This window comes from Salmo trutta, chromosome 22 (genome assembly GCF_901001165.1).
Source record: "Salmo trutta chromosome 22, fSalTru1.1, whole genome shotgun sequence".
NCBI classification, from domain to species: domain Eukaryota; kingdom Metazoa; phylum Chordata; class Actinopteri; order Salmoniformes; family Salmonidae; genus Salmo; species Salmo trutta.
This window is the reverse complement of record NC_042978.1, coordinates 30,421,959-30,445,071: the sequence shown is the minus strand read 5'-3', so window position 1 is coordinate 30,445,071 and position 23,113 is coordinate 30,421,959. Positions and strand designations below refer to the sequence as shown.

General features: G+C 41.9%; 1 protein-coding gene across 1 annotated transcript in view; it reads left to right on the top strand.

Annotated features, from left to right (window-relative positions):
* LOC115158566 (BMP/retinoic acid-inducible neural-specific protein 3) overlaps positions 1–23,113 on the top strand; it is a 42,359-nt gene that overhangs the window by 8,447 nt on the left and 10,799 nt on the right. Inside the window, exons 3-6 of the mRNA XM_029707669.1 lie at positions 41–237; positions 7,097–7,202; positions 9,483–9,719; positions 17,896–18,118. Of these exons, the coding sequence (XP_029563529.1) occupies positions 41–237; positions 7,097–7,202; positions 9,483–9,719; positions 17,896–18,118 (763 nt within the window). The remainder of the gene's footprint in view (positions 1–40; positions 238–7,096; positions 7,203–9,482; positions 9,720–17,895; positions 18,119–23,113) is intronic.

Below are 23,113 nucleotides of genomic sequence, written 5' to 3'. Positions count from 1 at the left end.
ATCGGCAAACATTGTCGTAACGCCATCTTTGTGTTTGCAGGGGAAGAGGCCTTAACGATATTTGTGGACAAGAGAAAGCTGAGTAAGAAGGCGGATGTGAGCGAATACTCTGGCTCTGGCAACTCGTCCAGCGTAACTCTGGAGGCTCTGCATCAGCTGGCTGCCTCCTACTTCATAGACAGAGAGAGCACCCTGCGCAAGCTGCACCACATCCAGATAGCATCCACAGCTATTAAGGTACACACAAACACAGACAAGCACACACCCTACACACACGCACACACACACACACACACAACCAACACCCAAATACACACCCACACATACCCACACATACCCACACACATACACACACTGACCTTCCATCAAACTTGAAACTTCCTGCAATCATACTTGTTCAAGTGGAGCAGCACAGTTGGTTAGCTGATTAGAGATCCTGGAATGCCCCTTGTAAGAAGTGTCAGGTTGTGAAGAGCCAGGAGTGTTGATCAGTAGGTGGGGTATTTCCCGGGCCAGGCGTTGACATACCTCATCTGAACTGAGCACTGTAGCTGTTGGGATGAATGTTGTGACATACAGGACATACAGTGAAGGAAAAAAGTATTTGATCCCCTGCTGATGTTGTACGTTTGCCCACTGACAATGAAATGATCAGTCTATAATTTTAATGGTAGGTTTATTTGAACAGTGAGAGACAGAGTAACAACAACAAAATCCAGAAAAACTCATGTCAAAAATGTTATAAAATGATTTGCATTTTAATGAGGGAAATACGTTTTTGACCCCTTTGCAAAACATGACTTCGTACTTGGTGGCAAAACCCTTGTTGGCAATCACAGAGGTCAGACGTTTCTTGTAGTTGGCCACCAGGTTTGCACACATCTCAGGAGGGATTTTGTCCCACCCCTCTTTGCAGATCTTCTCCAAGTCATTAAGGTTTCGAGGCTGACGTTTGGCAACTCGATCCTTCAGCTCCCTCCACAGATTTTCTATGGGATTAAGGTCTGGAGACTGGCTAGGCCACTCCAGGACCTTAACGTGCTTCTTCTTGAGCCACTCCTTTGTTGCCTTGCCTGTGTGTTTTGGGTCATTGTCATGCTGGAATACCCATCCACGACCCATTTTCAATGCCCTGGCTGAGGGAAGGAGGTTCTCACCCAAGATTTGATGGTACATGGCCCCGTCCATCGTCCCTTTGATGCGGTGAAGTTGTCCTGTCCCCTTAGAAGAAAAACACCCCCAAAGCATAATGTTTCCACCTCCATGTTTGACGGTGGGGATGGTGTTCTTGGGGTCATAGGCAGCATTCCTCCTCCTCCAAACACGGCGAGTTGAGTTGATGCCAAAGAGCTCCATTTTGGTCTCATCTGACCACAACACTTTCATCCAGTTGTCCTCTGAATCATTCAGATGTTCATTGGCAAACTTCAGACGGGCATGTATATGTGCTTTCTTGAGCAGGGGGACATTGCAGGCGCTGCAGGATTTCAGTCCTTCACAGCGTAGTGTGTTACCAATTGTTTTCTTGGTGACTATGGTCCCAGCTGCCTTGAGATCACTGACAAGATCCTCCCGTGTAGTTCTGGGCTTATTCCTCACCGTTCTCATGATCATTGCAACTCCATGAGGTGAGATCTTGCATGGAGCCCCAGGCCGAGGGAGATTGACAGTTCTTTTGTGTTTCTTCCATTTGCGAATAATCGCACCAACTGTTGTCACCTTCTCACCAAGCTGCTTGGCGATGGTCTTGTAGCCCATTCCAGCCTTGTGTAGGTCTGCAATCTTGTCCCTGACATCCTTGGAGAGCTCTTTGGTTTTGGCCATGGTGGAGAGTTTGGAATCTGATTGATTGATTGCTTCTGTGGACAGGTGTCTTTTATACAGGTAACAAGCTGAGATTAGGAGCACTCCCTTTAACTTCTATGGGCTAGGTGGGACGCTAGCGTGCGGGACACAGCCAGTGAAATATCAAGGCGGCAAATTGAAAAACAACAAAATGTCATAATTCAACTCTCAAACATACAACTATTTTACACCATTTTAAAGATAAACTTCTCGTTAATCTAACCACATTGTCCGATTTCAAAAAGGCTTTACACCGAAAGCAAAACATTAGATTATGTTAGGAGAGTACATAGACAAAAGTAATCACACAGCCATTTTCCAAGCAAGGACATGTGTCAATAAAACCCCAATAGACTACCCCTGGATGCAACCGCTGTGTCAGATTTTAAAATAGCTTTATGGAGAAAGCACATTTTTCAATATTCTGAGTACATAGCTCAGCCATCACGGTGAGCTATTCAGACACCCGCCAAGTTCGAGGCAACCTAAACTCAGAACTAGTATTAGAAATATGCTCTTACCTTTGCTGATCTTCGTCGGAACGCACTCCCAGGACTGCTACTTCCACAAGAAATGTTGTTTTTGTTCGAAATAATCCATATTTATGTACAAATACCTCCGTTTTGCTCGTGCGTACAGATCACTTATCCAAAGGCATATCGCGCGAGTGCGGAACGAGAGACGAAAAGTCAAAATGTTCCATTACCGTACTTAGAAGCATGTCAAACGCTGTTTAAACCAACCTTTATGGTATTTTTAACGTAGAATTGCGATAATATTCCAACCGGACAATAGCATATTCATTCAAGATGAAAAAGAAGGAGGGGCGCGCTCGCGCTCGCATATCCAATCCCTTTGTTGCCAGGCAGACCACTCAGTAACTGAGCTCCTATTATCTGCCCAGTGACAGGAAAATGCTCAAATCACTTTCTGAAGGCTTTAGACAGCCAATGGAAGCCTTAGGAAGTGCAACGTCCCCCACAGACACTGTAGCTTCGATAGAGAATCAAAAGAAGAACTACAATTCTCAGACTTTCCACATTCTGCTTGGAATTTCCACAGGTTTTTGCCTGCCATATGAGTTATGTTATACTCACAGACACCATTCAAATAGTTTTAGAAACTTCAGAGTGTTTTCTATCCAAATCTACTAATAATATGCATATTCTAGTTTCTGCGCCAGAGTAGTAACCTGTTTAAATTGGGTACGTTTTTCATCCGGCCGTAAAAATACTGCCCCCTAGCCCAGACAGGTAAAGAGTGTGCTCCTAATCTCAGCTCGTTATCTGAATAAAAGACACCTGGGAGCCAGAAATCTTTCTGATTGAGAGGGGTCAAGTACTTATTTCCCTCATTAAAATGCAAATCAATTTATTACAATTTTGACATGCGTTTTTCTGGATTTATTTTGTTGTTATTCTGTCTCTCACTGTTCAAACAAAACTACCATTAAAATTATAGGCTGATCATTTCTTTGTCAGTGGGCAAACGTACAAAATCAGCAGGGGATCAAATGTTTTTTTCCCCTCACTGTACCAGTAGGTTACTGCAATGTTGTGTGAATAAGGAAAGTGATATAAATACCTCCCCTCGTTTATTGCAACATTTCGACAGGATGGATTTTGTCAGGCTGAACTAAAGTGTGCAAATATTTATGTTTCTTTATTATGCCATTTTTTTAACCCTGCACCTGTAAAGTTGTTGGATGTGCACACACCCTTTTTCAAAAATAGCAAACATGAACCTTTCAGATCCTTCATGTTGCTATATAGTGACAGTTACATCTGTGTGTGGCATCCGGCCTCTCTGAATTTGTCGGAGCAAACTATGAATAACAGCTATCAAAGCTCTGTACTCCCTGAACCACAAGGATGTGTGGGAGGTCGGACATTTCTATCACAGCAGAGGTATCTAGTCACTACTCAGAAAGCGAGAAATGCTGCTTTGTCTGTTCTGTTGGGAGTCACTTTTGTAGTGTGTGTGTGTGTGTGTGTGTGTGTAAGTGTGGGTATGTGTGTGAGCGCCAACTTTAATGGTTCAAAGGCAGAGATGTGTTGAGAGTGACAGGTGAGAGCAGAGAGGCAGAGAGGTTGAGCAGCTCATCAGTGAAGCAGAGTGAATCACTGAGAGGGAGGGAGGCGGCGGAGGGATTCTTCAGCACACGCATCATTTCCACAGGGCGTCAACCCCCGTGACGCCGGGACAGACACAACCAACCGCTCCACCATGTGAATGTGAATTGGACAGGGGAAGGTAGGAGGATAGCAGATGAGGCTGCCGGTGCTTCCGCTGCCCCCCCCCCCCCCCCCTTGTGGCCGTATGGAGGGAAAATGTGGGAGCTCATTTCAGAGGAAAAGCCTGTTAGTGCTCTGGTGTGCTGGGGGTTTGCTGTGGAAATCTTCTCCCTCTTAAAGAGGTCACGGTGCAGCCTGCTACCTCTCTACCTCTGTTCAGAGAAGGTTGTTGCTATAATGAGTAATGACTCAAGCTGTTACCAGAGCGGCAGGGATCATTTTTGTTATGATTTGACAATTTCCCCAGCTAAATCGATGTTGATATCCCCACCTGACCCATGCGATGGTTGGCAGTATGTCTGCAGAATGATGAACAATGAGAGAAAGTTTCTCAGCAGTGGCGCTCTCACAACACCGTGTGGATTCATATTTATTTCCACTCAGACAGTCCCAGTATTGCATTATGTTCCCATTATGGCAGCATTGCATTTTTTACGTTTCCACTCCGGTACTCAATCGATTGTTGTCTGTGTTGTCAAAGGGGCACTGTATCCAGCAGTCTTAAAGCTACAATCTGTACCTTTCATTTCCAGTCTAAAGTCCTGCCCCTTCACTTGCCAGTGAGTCTTGGGCAAATGTAACTGCCACTAAGTTACCACATAATTTAAATAACTGCCTTTTAGCTAATCTCTTCCTCCTCTTTTCTTCATCTAGCTATCATAGTACTGTGCATATGTAATATGTCTTTCTTCATTTGACCAGTTTCTCAGCTGGAAATGAATCCTGCAGCAACCGGAAATGTGAATTATCATGTGCATTATAATTCGTGGCCATTTTCGGGAAGGGTTGATGCATTTTTAGTTAGGATAAATCATGTCTGACATTTAAAAGTGGAAATGACAATTAGCATTTCTCTGCGACAACAGTGATCAAATTAAGATATACAGGTGTACTATCAATCCTTTCACCCTAGTGGTCATGAAGAAAAGCAGAAGCAGAGAAGAAGGAAAAGAAGCTTAGCTGAGACTACTAGAACACAGTCTCTCTCTGTGCTCCATGTGAAATCCCTCCAGCAGCAGCAGCATAGAGATACAGGTGGCCAATAATGTGCCATTAAGCATTTAGTAATATACCAGAATATATCTGCAATGAAAAGCAGCTGCTATCCATAGAGGAAATTGAATGCCGTGCTCATCAGTCAACGTTGTGCCATATGGGCTATCATATGGCATATCAAATAATGCTCTGTATAGATTCAATATTCAAGTGTCTCAAAACTCTGCATTGTTCCTCATTTCCTCACAGTCTTATCAGCAGTATAATCCCATATCAAGGAAATTTGTGATTTACAATGTGCTGTTAATAATAATGTCAAAATCATTGCACACAGATGGTCTCCCCTCTCTCTGATTTACACATTCTATTCATTTTCCCAGACACCCAGATTTTGCTGGTTCAGGGTTTGATTGAAAAGCTCCAGAAGTTTCCCCCTACACAGCATTAGCTTCAGGTCTCTCTTTAGTCTTTCCCTCTGTCAGCACTTTGAGACTGTGTTTGATTGTGTAACTGATGGACTGACCCTTGTTTCCTAGCTGTCTATCCCCCACCAACTGTCCTGTGACAGGCTAGACCTGGGCACGTCTCTGGGCTGACGACACTGTCCCTCTCCTACAAAGAGAGAAAAATGGCAATCAATTAGGAGCTTTCTATCAACAGAAGAGGACTGGAAAGAGATTTCATGTTGCTAGCGAGGGAGAATGGAAAGAATGATGAGGTCTGGCAGAGACGGTTTGCCAGGGAAAGGTCAGGAGAGATGTCTCAGTCAATACGACAGAAAAGACCTGTCATGGCTGAGTTGTTAGAAGCTCTCCTTCAACACCACTCTGATGTTTCTCTTTTTTTTGAGTGGGAGAGAATAAGAACAACACCGCTGCCATTTTCACTGTGGGTGCATAAGAATACCTGTAACAAAGGAATGTATGTAATCAATTAAAGACCCAGTGCAGTAAAAAACATGAATTGCCTGTGTTTTATATATATTTACACATTATGAGGTGGGAATAATACTCTGAAATCGTGGAAAATGATGATAGTGCCCTTTTAGTGTATGAGCTGTTGAAAAGCGCTTGCAATTTCAGCCTCTTTTGGTGGGATGGAGGTTTGGCTTCCTGGTAACATCACCAGGCGGTAAATAACTTAACAGACCAATAAGAAAGAAAGTTACAAACCTCTCTGCAGATAACAGCTAGTTTTATGTTTTTCCCTCCCCTACTCAGACCACTTCCAGACAGTCCTAGCAAAATTCTTGCTTGAGAAATTGCTCTTTTCTAAGAAGATATTTTTGTATATTTCTTTACCATTTTAATTGAAAACAATCAAACTAACTTAATTATTACCCAGAAATGATTTCATATTGAGATAAAATGACTGCATTGGACCTTTAAGTGTTGTATGTGGGTGGAAGGAAGGAGAGAGAGAGCAGAGGAGAGGAGAGGGCGTACTGTACATATGCTCTACCACTGCAATGTTCTGCGTCTCTCTGCTAGCCGTGCTTCATTATCTAATCAGAGCTGTGGGTGATGCTCATTAAAGGGCCTGTGTAATGTATATAATAGGGGCTCAGCTCTGACTCATAGAGCACAAGAAGCAGGAACCCATGGTTGAACACTCATCTCACCAGGGAACACACATGCCCACCACTTCATTGCTTTTCCCCAGCAGAGAGCAGACACTCTCAGAAGTGTTTCTTTTGGCATTATGTGTCTCATACAGAAGTACTGTAGAAGTAGTAGTATTTTTATATTTGTTCAATTTGGAATAGTTAATGTACGTATACTAATGTCAATCATCGTACGGAAAAGCATGCACATGAATCCAGGGAAAGAGTGGGTGTAAGATTGCCAGGATGTCAATTCAAAGGAAATGCATGATGCATAAATATATTTTTGTCATTCTTACATTGCTCTGATGTTAAAAGGAATGTGTATTCAAAGCATTGTGTGTTTGTTGTTGTCCAGGTAACAGAGACCCGGACAGGCCCTCTCGGATGCAGTAACTATGACAACCTTGATTCTGTCAGCTCTGTTCTGGTTCAGAGTCCGGAAAACAAAGTCCACTTGCAAGGTTTGTTTGTTTTTGATTCATACCACGTATATTGCATTTTAATGTCAGACCTTTGATTATGTGTTCCTGTTCTGCAAATCCTGCACAGCATTATCACACAATGTTACTAAGAAATAAAAATATTTCACGTTCTTAAGGTTTTTAGCACTCCCTATCAACAATTCCCATACAATAGCATCTTCAAAGAGATCCACACATCCCATGACAACGCTTGTAGAGAATAAAATACAGTTTGGACCATCATTGTTCTGCTCTTACATTGAGAGTCAGTCAAGGATCATATCACCCTAGACCCACTTCAATTTGCTTACCGCCCCAATAGTTCCACAGACGATGCAATCGCCATCACACTGCACACTGCCCTATCCCATCTGGATAAGAGCAATACATATGTAAGAATGCTGTTCATTGACTACAGCTCAGCATTCAATACCATAGTGCCCTCCAAACTCATCATTAAGCTTGAGACTCTGGGTCTCGACCCCGCCCTGTGCAACTGGGTCCTGGACTTCCTGACGGGCTGCCCCCAGGTGGTGAAGGTAGGAAACAACATCTCCACCCCACTGATCCTCAACACTGGGGCCCCACAATGGTGCGTTCTCAGCCCCCTCCTGTACTCCCTGTTCACCCACGACTGTGTGGCCATGCACGCCTCCAACTCAATCATCAAGTTTGCAGATGAAACCACAGTAGAAGGCTTGATTACCAACAACGACGAGACAGCCTACAGGGAGGAGGTGAGGGCCCTTGAAGTCTCGTGTCAGGAAAATAACCTCTCACTCAATGTCAGCAAAAGTAAAAGAGATGATCGTGGACTTCAGGAAACAGCAAAGGGAGTACCCCCTTTTCCACATCAAAGGGACAGCAGTGGAGGAGGTGGAAAGTTTTAAGTTCCTCGGTGTACATATCACCAACAAACTGAAATGGTCCACGCACACAGACAGTGTGGTGAAGAATGTACAACAGCGCCTATTCAACCTCAGGAGGCTGAAAAAATGTGGCTTGTCACCGAAAACCCTCACTAACCTTTACAGGTGCACAATTGAGAGCATCCAGTCGGTAACTGCATCGCCCACAACTGCAAGGCTCTCCAGAGGGTGGTGTGGTCTGCACAATGCATCACCGGGTGCAGACTACCTGCCCTCCAGGACACCTACAACACCCGATGTCACAGGAAGGCAAAAAAGATAATCAAGGACAATAACCACTCGAGCCACTACCTGTTCACCCCGCTTCCATCCAGAAGGCGAGGTCAGAACAGATGCATCAAAGCTGGGACAGAGAGATTGAAAAACAGCTTCTTTCTCAAGGCCATCAGATTGTTAAACAGCCACCACCAGCACAGAGAGGCTGCCGCCTACCTACAGACTTGATATCATTGGCCACTTTAATAAATGGAACACTAGTCACTTTAATAATGCCACTTTAAGAATGTTTACATATCTCGCATTACTCATCTCATGTAACATTCTTCTGTGGAAGAAGGAGTAGACCAAAGCGCAGCGTGGTAAGTGTTCATGATTATTTTAATAATTGAACACTAAAACAAAAATAACAAAGAGAATAGTGAAACAGTTCCGTAAGGTGCAAAACACTAAACAGAAATTAACTACCCACACCAACCCTGTGGGAAAAGGCTACCTAAGTATGGTTCCCAATCAGAGACAACGATAGACAGCTGTCCCTGATTGAGAACCATACCCGGCCAAAACAAAGAAATACCAAAACATAGAAAAAGGAACATAGAATGCCCACCCTAGTCACACCCTGGCCTAACCAAAATAGAGAACAAAACCCTCTCTATGGCCAGGGTGTGACATCTCATATGTATATAATGTATACTGTATCCTTCACTATCTATTCTTTACTATCTATTGCATCTTAGCTGCTCTGTCACTGCTCATCCATATATTTTATACTTATATATTCTTATCCCATCCCTTTACTAGATTGTGTGTATTAGGTTTTGTTGTGGAATATGTTAGATATTAGGTTTTGTTGTGAAATTGTTAGATATTACCTGTTAGATACTGCTGCACTGTCTGATCTAGAAGCATAAGCATTTCGCTACACTCACAATAAGATCAACTAACCATCTGTATGTGACCAATAACATTTGATTTGATTTGACATTGTTAGTGTACCAAGGCTAACAACTACACTTGAACTGCCTTGTGATTCACCCACTATAAATCACTTATTGCTATCCTCTCATACAGTACCATAACTGTACACTTTGATGGTGGTACTAAATCTTGGCTGTGTTGTGTTGTTTTACAGGCCTGCAGGTTATCCTGCCAGACTACCTGAGGGACAGTTTTGTCCAGGCTGCTCTAAGCTACATCGCCTGTAACGGGGAGGGGGGCTTCGTCTGTAAGGACAATGACTGCTGGTGCAAGTGTGACACCAAGTTCCCAGAATGCAACTGTCCCTACATGGACATCCAAGCCATGGAGGACAGTCTACAGAGGATCACTGAGACCTGGGGGACACTCTACAAGGAGTTTGAGGATTCAGGTGAGGACAAATTGGCTCTAGAACTTTTCTCATGTATTTTTATATTTCTAGTAGACAAACACGCCTTAGAGATAAAAATAGAACAAATCCTTGGTTTTGTATTGAACTTATAGATCTCATTATAATGAGAAATCAGGCTTGGGCCAAGGCTAGAAAACCGACTTGGTAGCAGATTGGCAGTGTTTCAGGCAATGGAGACATATATGTACTTCCTCAATAAAGAAAGCTAAATCAAGCTACTTTTTTAAGTTCTATCTCAGACTCTGCTGGTGATCCGTCAAAATGTTGGAAAAGAGTTCATGCACTGAAGTGTGGAAATTCCTGTCCTTCCCTGCCTAAGCAAGTTGTGTCAGACACTGGCATCATTACTGAGAAAAAATTGATATGTGATGCTTTTAATCAGCATTTTATCTCAGCAGGCTTTTTATTTGAAATAAATTGTGATTGCATTTAGCCTGGTCAGTCAGTCTACTGCTTTTCCCTCTACCAGCGTCTAGTTGGCTCAATGGAAGATCAGTCAACTTCTAGTGAATCTTTGTTTTCATTTCAGCAATGTTCCACTTTTTAACGCCTTGCTTAAAAAAATCAATTGGACTGGTTTGCTTTATCGTTTCTTGCTGCAGCTTTCTGCTCCCCTGATTGCAGAGTCATTGACACATATTTTTAATCTGACGATTATCTCAGGGTTTAGAAGGCTAAATGTGCTCGCTAAATGTGCTCGATCTCCACAAAGGTTGTTACACCTCCAACAATTATATTTTCTGAAATGTTTTACGAAAGGTTTCCTTGATATTACAAAAGGGATTGATTTTAGGTCATGTACATTTTACTGTCTATATACAAATGTTGGTCTATCTGCAAAAAAATGAAGATGACACTTGTGTTTGCTATTGCCCCCATGGTTGACCAGGCTCATTCGGAGCTTCAATCTACCTTCATTGCTTGGCAGAAAGCCTTTGTTGAACTGAAATAGGTACTTAATGCAGGTCAATACTTAATGCAGGTCAATGTCATTCTCCAAATCACATAAAAATGTATCTGATGCTTTATGCATGGTGGTGTCCTCCTGTCCTCGTGTTCCCGCTTAGAAATATCTGGGTGTCAGGATTGATAAAAAGCTATCTTTCAAAAAGAATGATAATGAATTACATTGAACAAAAAACAAACTCAACATGCAACAATTTCAAAGTTTTTACTGAGTTACAGTTCATATAAAGAAATCAGTCAATTGAAATAAATATATTAGGCCCTAATTTATCGATTTCACATGACTGTGAATACAGATATGCATTTGTTGGTCACAGATACCTTAAAAAAAGATAGGGACGTGGATCAGAAAACCAATCATTGTCTGGTGTGACCACCATTTGCCTCATGCAACGTGACACATCTCCTTTGCATAGAGTTGATCAGGCTGTTGATTGTGGCCTATGGAATGTTGTCCCACTCCTCATCAATGGCTGTGCGAAGTTGCTGGATATTGGCGGGAACTGGAACACGCTGTCGTACACGTCGATCCAGAGCATCCGAAACATGCTCAATGGGTGACATGTCTGGTGAGTATGCAGGTCATGGAAGAACTGGGACATGTTCAGCTTCCAGGGATTGTATACAGATACTTGCAACATGGGGCCATGCATTATCATGCTGAAACATGAGGTGATGGAGGCAGATGAATGGCACGACAATGGGCCTCAGGATCACATCATGGTCTCTCTGTGCATTCAAATTACCATTGATAAAACAAAATTGTGTTCGTTGTCCATAGCTTATGCCTGGCCATACTATAACCCTACCACCACCATGGGGTTCTCTGTTGACATCAGCAAACTGCTCACCCACACGACACGCCATACTAGAGGTTGACCGATTAATCGGAATGGCCGATTAATTAGGGCCGATTTCAAGTTTTCATAACAATCGGTAATCAGCATTTTTGGACACCGATTATGGCCGATTACATTGCACTCCACGAGGAGACTGCATGGCAGGCTGACTACCTGTTATGCGAGTGCAGCAAGGAGCCACGGTAAGGTGCTAGCTAGCATTAAACTTATCTTAGAAAAAAAAATCAATCTTAACATAATCACTAGTTAACTACACATGGTTGATGATATTACTAGTTTATCTACCTTGTCCTGCGTTGCATATAATCGATGCGGTGCCTGTTTATTTAGCATTGAATCACAGCCTACTTCGCCAAACAGGTGATTTAACAAGCGCATTTGCAAAAAAAAGCACTGTCGTTGCATCAATGTGTTCCATAACCATAAACATCAATGCCTTTCTTAAAATCTAATATATTTTTAAACCTGCATATTTACTTAATATTTCCTGCTAACATGAATTTATTTTAACTAGGGAAATTGTGTCACTTCTCTTGCGTTCTGTGCAAGCAGAGTCAGGGTATATGCAGCAGTCTGGGCCGCCTGGCTCGTTGCGAACGGTGTGAAGACCATTTCTTCCTAACAAAGACCGTAATTAATTTGCCAGAATTGTACATAATTATGACATAACATGGATGGTTGTGCAATGTAACAGCAATATTTAGACTTAGGGATGCCACCCGTTAGATAAAATACGGAACGATTCCGTATTTCACTGAAAGAATAAACGTTTTGTTTTCAAAATTAGAGTTTCCGGATTTGACCATTTTAATGACTAAGGCTCGTATTTCTATGTGTTATTATAATCAAGTCTATGATTTGATAGAGCAGTCTGAGTGGTGGTAGGCAGCAGCAGGCTCGTAAGAATTCATTCAAACAGCACTTTCCTGCATTTGCCAGCAGCTCTTCGCTGTGCTTCAAGCATTGCGCTGTTTATGACTTCAAGCCTATCAACTCCCGAGATTAGGCAATACTAAAGTACCTATTAGAACACCCAATAGTCAAAGGTATATGAAATACAAATGGTATAGAGAGAAATAGTCCTATAATAACTACAACCTAAAACTTCTTACCTGGGAATATTGAAGATTCATGTTAAAAGGAACCACCAGCTTTCATATGTTCTGAGCAAGGAACTTAAACGTTAGCTTTTTTACATGGCACATATTGCACTTTTACTTTCTTCTCCAACACTTTGTTTTTGCATGAACATTGAACAAATTGAACTAAATTGATTTTATTGATGTATTATATTAAGTTAAAATAAGTGTTAATTCAGTATTGTTGCAATTGTCATTATTACAAATATATATATATATATACAAATCTGTCGATTAATCTGTATCGGATTTTTGCCCCCCTAGAAATGCTTACTTACAAGCCCTTAACCAACAATGCAGTTTTATGAAAATAGAGTTTTATATTTCAATATTTACTGAATAAACTAAAATAAAAAAAATAAAAAGCAACACTGAGTCAATGTGAGTGGGTATAGGTTAGTTGAGGTAATTTGTACATGTAGGTAGGGGTAAAGTGACTATGTCATGCAGTAGCAGAGAAAACAGTCTATGACTTCGGTGACTGGAGTCTTCGACCATTTTTTGGACCTTCCTCTGACACCGCCTAGAAACTCTAGAGATCCCTTTGATCTGCTTTTAGTTTAGTTTTTTAGTGCACCTTACTTGTGGAATAATCACCAAGACTCTCTCAAATAAGTTGTTTTGCTTTTCGTGTATTGATGCGAAAATGTATGTGTTCAGTATATTGATGTTTATATTGATGTGTATAGTGTATATTGATGTGTTTTAATATGTACAGTACCAGTCAAAAGTTTGAACACACCTACTCATTCAAGGGTTTTTCTTAATTTTTACTATTTTCTACATTGTATAATAATAGTGAAGACATCAAAACTAGAAATAGTACATATGGAATGATGTAGTAAACAAAAAAGTTTTAAAGAAATCAAAATATATTAAACATTTTAGATTCTTCAAGTAGCCACCAATTGCCTTGATGAGAGCTTTGCACACTCTTGGCATTCTCTCAACCAGCTTCACTTGGAATGCTTTTCCAATAGTTTTGAAGTCGTTCCCACATACGCTGAGCACTTGTTGGCTGCTTTTCCTTCACTCTGTAGTCCAACTCATCCAAAACCATCTCAATTCGGTTGAGGTCGGGTGATTGTGGAGGCCAGGTCATCTCATGCAGCACTCCATCACTCTAATTATTGGTCAAATAGCCCTTACACAGCCTGGAGGTGTGTTGGGTCATTGTCCTGTTGAAAAACAAATGATAGTCCCACTAACCAGATGGGATGGCGTATCGCTGCAGAATGCTGTGGTAGCCATGCTGGGATAGGGGGCAGCATTGGGAAGTTTGGATGAAAAGCGTACCCAGAGTAAACTGCCTGTTACTCAGGCCCAGAAGCTAGAATATGCGAGTTCCGTTCCTTTTCCTTTCTAATGAAAACAGTATTGTCCGGTTGAAACATTATTGAATATTTATGATAAAAAACACCCTAAGGATTGATTAGAAACATCGTTTGACATGTTTCTATGAACTCAAATGGAACTTTTTTGACTTTTGTCTAGACTTTGTGCCCGCGCTTTGTGCATTTGGATTACTGGATTAAACGTGCGAACAAAAAGGAGGTATTTGGACATAAAGATGAACTTTATCGAACAAAACAAACATTTATTGTCTAACATGGAGACCTGGGAGTGCCTTCATATGAAGATCATCAAAGGTAAGTGATTAATTTTAATGCTATTTCTGACTTTTGTGACAACTCTCCTTGGTTGGAAAATGGCTGTATGGTTTTTGTGGCTAGGCACTGACCTAACACAATCACATGGTGTGCTTTCCCCGTAAAGCCTTTTTGAAATCGGACACAGCAGCTGGATTAACAAGAAGTGTATCTTTAATCATATGTATAACACTTGTATCTTATATCAATGTTTATGATGAGTATTTCTGTAATTTGATGTGGCTCTCTGCATTTTCACCGGATGTTTGTTTGAGACAATGCATTTCTGAACATAACACGGCAATTTCAAATGAGGTTTTTGGACATAAAGATGAACTTTATCGAACAAAACAAACATTTATTGTCTAACAAGGAGTCCTGGGAGTACCACCAGATGAAGATCATCAAAGGTTAGTGATTAATTTTAACGCCATTTCTGACTTTTGTGCCACATCCCCTTCTTTGGAAAATGGCTGTATGGTTTTTTGTGGCTAGGCGCTGACCTAACATAATCGCATGGTGTGCTTTCACGGTAAAGCCTTTTTGAAATCGGACACTGTGGTTGAATTAGTTTATCTTTAAAATGGTGTATAATACTTGTATGTTTGAAGAATTTTAATTTTGAGATTTCTGTTTGAATTTGGCGCCCTGCAATTTCACTGGCTGTAGGCCAGGTGTTCCGCTAGCGGAACCCCCTTCCAGAAAGGTTAACAGTGCCTTGAATTCTAAATAAATCACAGCGAGTGTCCCCAGCAAAGCAACCCCATACCATCACATCACCTTTTCCATGCTTCACGGTGGGAACCACATATGCAGAGATAATCCATTCACCTACTCTGCATCTGGCAAAATCACGGCGGATGGAACCAAAAATCTCCAATTTGGACTCAACAGACCAAAGGACAGATTTCCACTGGTCTAATGTCCATTGCTCATGTTTCTTGGCCCAAGCAAGTCTCTTCTTATTATTAGTGTCCTTTAGTAGTGGTTTCTTTGCAGCAATTCAACCATGAACGCCTGATTTACTGATTGACTTATCTTCATGTCTTAAAGTAATGATGGACTGGCATTTCTCTTTGCTCATTTGAGGTGTTCTTGTCATAATATGGACTTGGTATTTTACCAAATAGGTTTATCTTCTGTATACCACCCCTACCTTGTCACAACACAACTGATTGACTCAAACACATTAAGAAGGAAAGAAATTCCACAAAATGTACTTTTAAAAAGGCAACCTGTAAATTGATATGCATTCCAGGTGACTACCTCATGAAACTGGTTGAGAGAATGGCAAGAGTGTGCAAGGCTGTCATCAAGGCAAAGGGTGGCTACTTTGAAGATGACTCAACACTATCCATGTCAGCTACTACAGTGACTGAAATGACTGCAACCCTTAACAAAGAGTTTCAGTTAGTTTCAGAGTGGGTGGAAAGGAATAAGTTAGTCCTAAATATTTCTAAAACTATAAGCATTGTATTTGTAACTGTCATGGTCAAAACATATTGATACAAAAGTAGCTAAGAAGGGGAGAAGTATGTCCATGATAAGGCGCCGCTCTACCTTCTTGACAGCACTGTCAACAAGGCAGGTCCTACAGGCCCTAGTTTTGTCGCACCTCGACTACTTTTCAGTTGTGTGGTCAGGTGCCACAAAAAAGGACTTTGTAATTGGTTCAGAACAGGGCAGCACAGCTGGCCCTTGGATCTACACAGAGAGATAATATTAATAATATGCATGTCAATCTCTCCTGGCTCAAAGTGGAGGAGAGATTGATTTCATCACTGCTTGTATTTATGAGAGGTATTGACATGTTGAATGCACCGAGCTGTCTGTTTGAACCACTGGGGCACAGCTCAGACACCCATGCATACCCCACAAGACATGCCACAAGTGGCCTCCTCACAGTCCCCAAGTCCAGGACAGACTATGGAAGGTGAACAGTACTAAACAGAGCCATGACTACATGGAACTCTATTTCACATCAAGTAACTCATGCAAGCAGTAAAATTTGATTAAAAAAACAGATTAAAAAGACACCTTATGGAACAGCAGGGACTGTGAAGCAACACAAACATAGGCACAGACACATGCATACACACACACACACACACGATAGCATACGCACTATACACACACGTACACATGGATTTTTTACTGTATATACAGTATGTGGTAGTGGTGGAGTCGGGGCCTGAGGGCACACAGTCTGAATGTATTGTAATGTTTTTTTTAAATTGTATAAACTGCCTTAATTTTGCTGGACCCCAGGAAGAGTAGCTGCTGCCTTGGCATATAGGGCTTATCTGTAAAAGAGACTGCTCGTCTCAGCCTGACTCCCTGTCAAAATAAAGTTTAAATAAAAAATGAATACAAAATTGTTTTGGATCCTATTATATATTAAGATGCTCAAGCTATTACACGTTTACTTTGATATACGAAGTGTCCAGTGCCACTCAGTTGACATGCAATATCTACAGGTTTCTTCAGCTAGCTTAGCTGTAAACTTACTCGTTGTGCATGCAGTTGATAATTGATAAATTCATGTGGGCAATCTTTGAAAAGTTTCTGTAGTGGACTATGTTAGCTGAATAAAAGTGTTTTATTGTATGTCACACCCTTAAAGGTGGAGGACCGTTCCTCGGTGTGTACCCAAGACATATTGATATATACAGTTGAAACAGTGTAAACCATGGGGGACTTGGCACACGATCTGTGTATAGCAAATCACAACCTGACAAGATTGGATTACAAAATCAACATCTCCTTGCACAGGTAGTTTACAATATGTCTCGAGCAGATTAATCATACATAAAAAACATTTATTACAAGTCCAGTGTTTCACATTGGCATAGTAACAGCTTATGAATGAGGGCACTTAGTATAATCTGGGGGTATTATTGCCTCTCTAGGTCACCCTGCAGTGGCCATGGTTACTGAGGTGAAATCAGAATGGATGGGCCTTTTTTCTCATCTATTTTTTGGTGTGTGAAATATCTGTGCAATTACTTTCAAAGTTTATGTTTTAATAGCAGGGAGGAGAGGAGAGTGCAGGGCAGTGCCAGGAATAAAGAGTTTCTCAGGTGTGGTCGTAAACGTGTCCTTCGGTAAAGGATATCAAAAACGTGTCAACGTTCTGCTCTATCAGCGGAATGGGATGCCAGCAGGAAGAAAGTAACCACGGAAACGTAGAATGTGGCAGTTCTGGAACCAATTACATTGTTCTCCTTTAGCCTTGAGGAATGTGGCGACATGCCTGAAGTGATCGTGTGCACTTTCTTTTCAAACATAAGACCAAACAGAATGTGCAGAGAAAATCCCAATGCCTTTACAGTTATACCTTCTGTAAGCAGATTTGTTTCATTGTTTTACTTTAAATCATTGTGTCCTGTTCATTTCTTTACTTTAAATCATTTCCAGGGGTTAAGAAAGTTCTACCTCCACAGATGTCCCCTGGCCATACTCATGGCATGTTCATTTAAAAACAATCACGTTTAAAAAAAAAAGTTGCCTCTTCTTTTAATTTTCACTCTCTTTCTGACAGATGAGTTCAAGACCTTCCTTATGAGGCTCCCGCAGAACTTCTTCCTGAACGTGTCGACTATCCAGCACCTTTGGTCGTTGGATGGCGTGTTCCAGTGGCGCTACGAGCAGCTGGAGAACAGCATGAGTGTGCTCTTCAGACGAGCCCAGAGAGTGGTGTTCAAGCTCTTCAGCCTCAGCAAGAGGTGCCAGAGGCAGCCTCACATCCGCCTACCCAGAGAATGGTGAGAGTCCCGCTCTGCTCCTACAATACACCTCTTACCACTGAGCCCCAATTACACTTTAATCACCCATCCAGGAAGCTGATAGCGATCCTCTCTACCTCTCCCTGTGTGAGTGGGAGAAACAGGGAGCCAGCCAAAGTATGTTTATCTACTTTATTACTGCTGCTCTGAAGAAAACTGGAAGTACTATACTTTTTTTTGTGAAGAGAAATCTCCATAGACTGTGGAGAGATGGAGAGAGAAAGTGGAATGTTTGTCAGTTTGCCTGGGAGTGAAGTGGAACACTTGAAAGGCCAACACTTGAAAGGCTCCCCTACGTCCCGTTCGTTCGCAGCACTTCACACAGACGATATATGATTGATTTCACTTCCTGGGGCCAGTTCCACTGCTAACAATGAAATCAAATCAAATCATTGAATCAAATATAATTTGTCACATGATTCATAAACAACAAGTACAGACTAAGAGTGAAATGCTTACTTTTCCAACAATGCAGAGTTAAAGATAAAGATAAAAAATTAAAATAGAAATAGCAACAAGAGGAATAAATACACAGTAAATAACAATGACGAGTACAAATAACATAGATAGATAGATATATATATATAGGTTGTACAAAATAACATGGCAATACACAGGGAGTACAAAAATAACATGGCTATATACAGAGAGTAGAAAATACCATGGCTATATACAGAGAGTAGAAAAAAACATGGATATACAGTGCATTCGGAAAGTATTTAGACCCCTTCACTTTTTCCACATTATGTTATGTTACAGCCTTATTCTAAAATATATATTTTTTTTTACTCAATCTACACGCAATACCCCATAATGAGAAAGCGAAGACAGGTTTAGACATTTTTGCTAATTTATTACAAATAACAAACAGAAAAACCTTATTTACATAAGTATTCAGACCCTTTGCTCTGAGACTCGAAAATGAGCACAGGTGCAACCTGTTTCCATTGATCATCCTTGAGATGTTTGTACAACTTGATTGTAATCCACCTGTGGTAAATTCAATTGATCGGACATGATTTGGAAAGGCACACACCTCTCTATATAAGATCGCACAGTTGACAGTGCATGTCAGAGCAAAAACCAAGCCATGAGGTCAAAGGAATTGTCTGTAGAACTCCGAGACAGGATTGTGTGAAGGCACAGATATGGGGAAGGGTACCAAAACATTTCTGCAGTATTGAAGGTCCCCAAGAACACAGTGACCTCCATCACTCTTTAATTGGTGCAGAACCCCCAACAGACTTCCTAGAGCTGGCTGCCCAACCAAACTTAGCAATTGGAGGAGAAGAGCACTGGTCAAGGAGGTGACCAAGAACCCGATGGTCACTCTAACAGAGCTCCAGAGTTCCTCTGTGGAGATTAAAGAACCTTCCAGAAGGACAACCATCTCTGTAGCACTCCAGCAATCAGGCTTTTATGGTAGATTGGCCAGACAGAAGCCACTCCTCAGTAAAAGGCACATGACAGCCCGCTTGGAGTTTGCTAGACGGCACCTAAAGGACTCTCAGACCATGAGAAACAAGATTCTCTGGTCTGATGAAACCAAGACTGAAGCTTTCGGCTTGAATGCCAAGTGTGAAGTCTGGAGGAAACCCTTATCGAGGGAAAGATGAACGGTGCAAAGTACAGACGGATCCTTGATGAAAATCTGCTCCAGAGCGCTCAGGACCTCAGACTGTGGAGACGGTTCACCTTCCAACAGGACAACAACCCTAAGCACACAGCAAAGATAACACAAGAGTGGCTTCGGGACAAGTCTTTGAATGTCCTTGATTGGCCCAGCCAGAGCCCGGACTTGAACCCGATCGAACATCTCTGGAGAGATTTGAAAATAGCTGGGCAGCGACACTCCCCATCCATCCTGACAGAGCTTGAGAGGATCTGCAGAGAAGAATGGGAGAAACGCCCCAAATACAGGTGTGCTAAGCTTGTAGCGTCTTACCCAAGAAGACTCACGGCTGTAATTGCTGTCAAAGGTGCTTCAACAAAGAACTGAGTAAAGGGTCTGAAAACTTATATAAATGTCATATTTCAGTTTCTTTTTTTAATGAATTTGCAAACATTTGAAAAAATCTGCTTTGTCATTATGGGGTATTATGTGTATATTGATGAGGGGAAAAACAAATTAATACAAAATGTCAAGGGGTCTGAGTACTTTCAGAATGCACTGTATACAGGGACTATCAGTCAATATGCAGGGGTACGAGGTAATTGAGGTAGCTTATTGTATATACAGTTGAAGTCGGAAGTTTACATACACCTTAGCCAAATACATTTAAACTCAGGTTTTCACAATTCCTGACATTTAATATAAGTAAAATTCCATGTCTTAGGTCAGTTAGGATCACAACTTTATTTTAAGAATGTGAAATGTCAGAAAGAGAGAGAGAGAGAATGATTTTTTTCAGCTTTTATTCCTTTCATCACATTCCCAGTGGGTCAGAAGTTTACATACGCTCAATTAGTATTTGGTAGCATTGCCTTTAAATTGTTTAACTTGGGTCAAAAGTTTCAGGTAGCTTTCCACAAGCTTCCCACAATAAGTTGGGTGAATTTTGTCCCATTCCTCCTGACAGAGCTGGTGTAACTGAGTCAGGTTTGTAGGCCTCCTTGCTCGCACACGCTTTTTCAGTTCTGCCCACAAATGTTCTACGGGATTGAGGTCAGGGCTTTGTGATGGCCACTCCAATACCTTGACTTTGTTGTCCTTAAGCCTTTTTGCCACAATTTTGGAAGTATGCTTGGGGTCATTGTCCATTTGGAAGACCCATTTAAGCTTTAACTTCCTGACTGATGTCTTGAGATGTTGCTTCAATATATCCAGTTATTTTTCCATCCTCATGATGCCATCCGATTTATGAAGTGCACCAGTCCCTCCTGCAGCAAAGCACCCCCACAACATGATGCTGCCACCCCCGTGCTTCATGGTTGGGATGGTGTTCTTCGGCTTGTAAGCATCCCCCTTTTTCCTCCAAACATAACGATGGTCATTACGGCCAAAAAGTTATATTTCTCCAACAAGTACGATCTTTGTCCCTATGTGTAGTTGCAAACCGTAGTCAGGGTTTTTTTATGGTGGTTTTGGAGCAGTGGCTTCTTCCTTGCTGAGCGGCCTTTCAGGTTGTGTCGGTATAGCACTCGTTTTACTGTGGATATAGATACTTTTGTACCTGTTTCCTCCAGCATCTTCACAAGGTCCTTTGCTGTTGTTCTGGGATTGATTTGCGCTTTTCGCACCAAAGTGCATTCATCTCTAGGAGACAGAACGCGTCTCCTTCCTGAGTGGTATGACTGCTGCGTGGACCACGCATGGTGTTTATACTTAAGTACTATTGTTTGTACAGATGAGCGTGGTACCTTCAGGCGTTTGGTAATTGCTCCCAAGGATGAACCAGACTTGTGGAGGTCTACAATTTCTTTTCTGAGGTCTTGGCTGATTTCTATTGATTTTCCCATGATGTCAAGCAAGGAGGCACTGACTTTGAAGGTGGGCCTTGAAAATACATCCACAGGAACACCTCCAATTGACTCAAATTATGTCAATTAGCCTATCAAAACCTTCTAAAGCCATGACATCATTTTCTGGAATTTTCCAAGCTGTTTAAAGGCACAGTCAACTTAGTGTATGTAAACTTCTGACCCACTGGAATTGTGATACAGTGAATGATAAGTGAAATAATCTGTCTGTAAACAATTGTTGGAAACATGACTTGTGTCATGCACAAAGTAGATGTCCTAACCGACTTGCCAAAACTATCGTTTGTTAACAAGAAAGTTGTACAGTGGTTGAAAACGAGTTTTAATAACTCCAACTTAAGTGTATGTAAACGTCCGACTTCAGCTGTAGGTAGGGATAAAGTGACTAGGCAACAGGATAGATAACATGCTGAGCTGTAGCAGCAGGGTGAAGGTGAAAGTGTGTGTGTGTGTGAGTGTTTGTGTGTGTTGGGGTGTAAATGTAAGTATGTGTGAGTGTATGTGTAGAGTCCAGTGTGTGTGCAGAGAGTCAGTGCAAGAGAATTAGTAAAAAAAAAAATTAAATGCAGGTAGCCATTTGATTAGCTATTTAGCAGCCTTGTTTAGCAGTCTTATGGCTTCGGGGTAGAAGCTGTTCATGGTCCTGTTGGTTCCAGACTTGGTGCACTGCACTTGGTGCACTTGCCATCCGGTAGCCGAGAGAACATTCTTTGACATTTTTTTGGGCCTTCCTCTGACACTGCCTGGAATAGAGGTCCTGAATGGCAGAGATTATGACCACAGTGATGTTCTGGGCCGTATTCATCACCCTCTGTTGCGCCTTTTAGTTGCCGTACCAAGCGGTAATGCAGCCGTTCAAGATGCTCTCAATGGTGCAGCTGTAGAACTTTTTGAGGATCCATGGCAAATCTTTTCAGCCTCCTGAGGGGGAAGAGATGCTGTCGTGCCTTCTTCACAACTGAGTGCGTGTGTGGACCATGTTATTTCCTTAGTTATGTGGACACTGAGGAACTTGAAACTCTCGACCCGCTTCACTACAGCCCCCTCAACATGTATGGGGGCGTGCCCCCTCCCCCCTTGTTTTGCTGACGTTGAGTAAAAGGTTGTTGTCCTGACACCACACTGCCAGGTCTCTGACCTCCTCCCTATAGGCTGCCTCATCGTCGTTGTGTGAGTTCCTACCACCGTTGCGTCATCTGCAAAGTTGATGAAGGTGTTGGAGTCATGCGCGGCCTCGCAGTCGTTGGTGAACTTGGAGTACAGGAGAGGAATAAGCACACACCGTGTTGATGGTCAGCGTGGCGGATGTGTTGTTGCCTAGGGGCGGCCCGTCAGGTAGTTCAGGATCCAGTTGCAGAGGGAAGTGTTCAGTCCCACGGTCCCCAACTTTAATATCATAACACATAGCTGAGTTCTGGTATAGCCTCATTAGATTATATTGCTAACTACGACATCAATCCTGTATATGCAACTCAGTCTTCATACCCAAATACT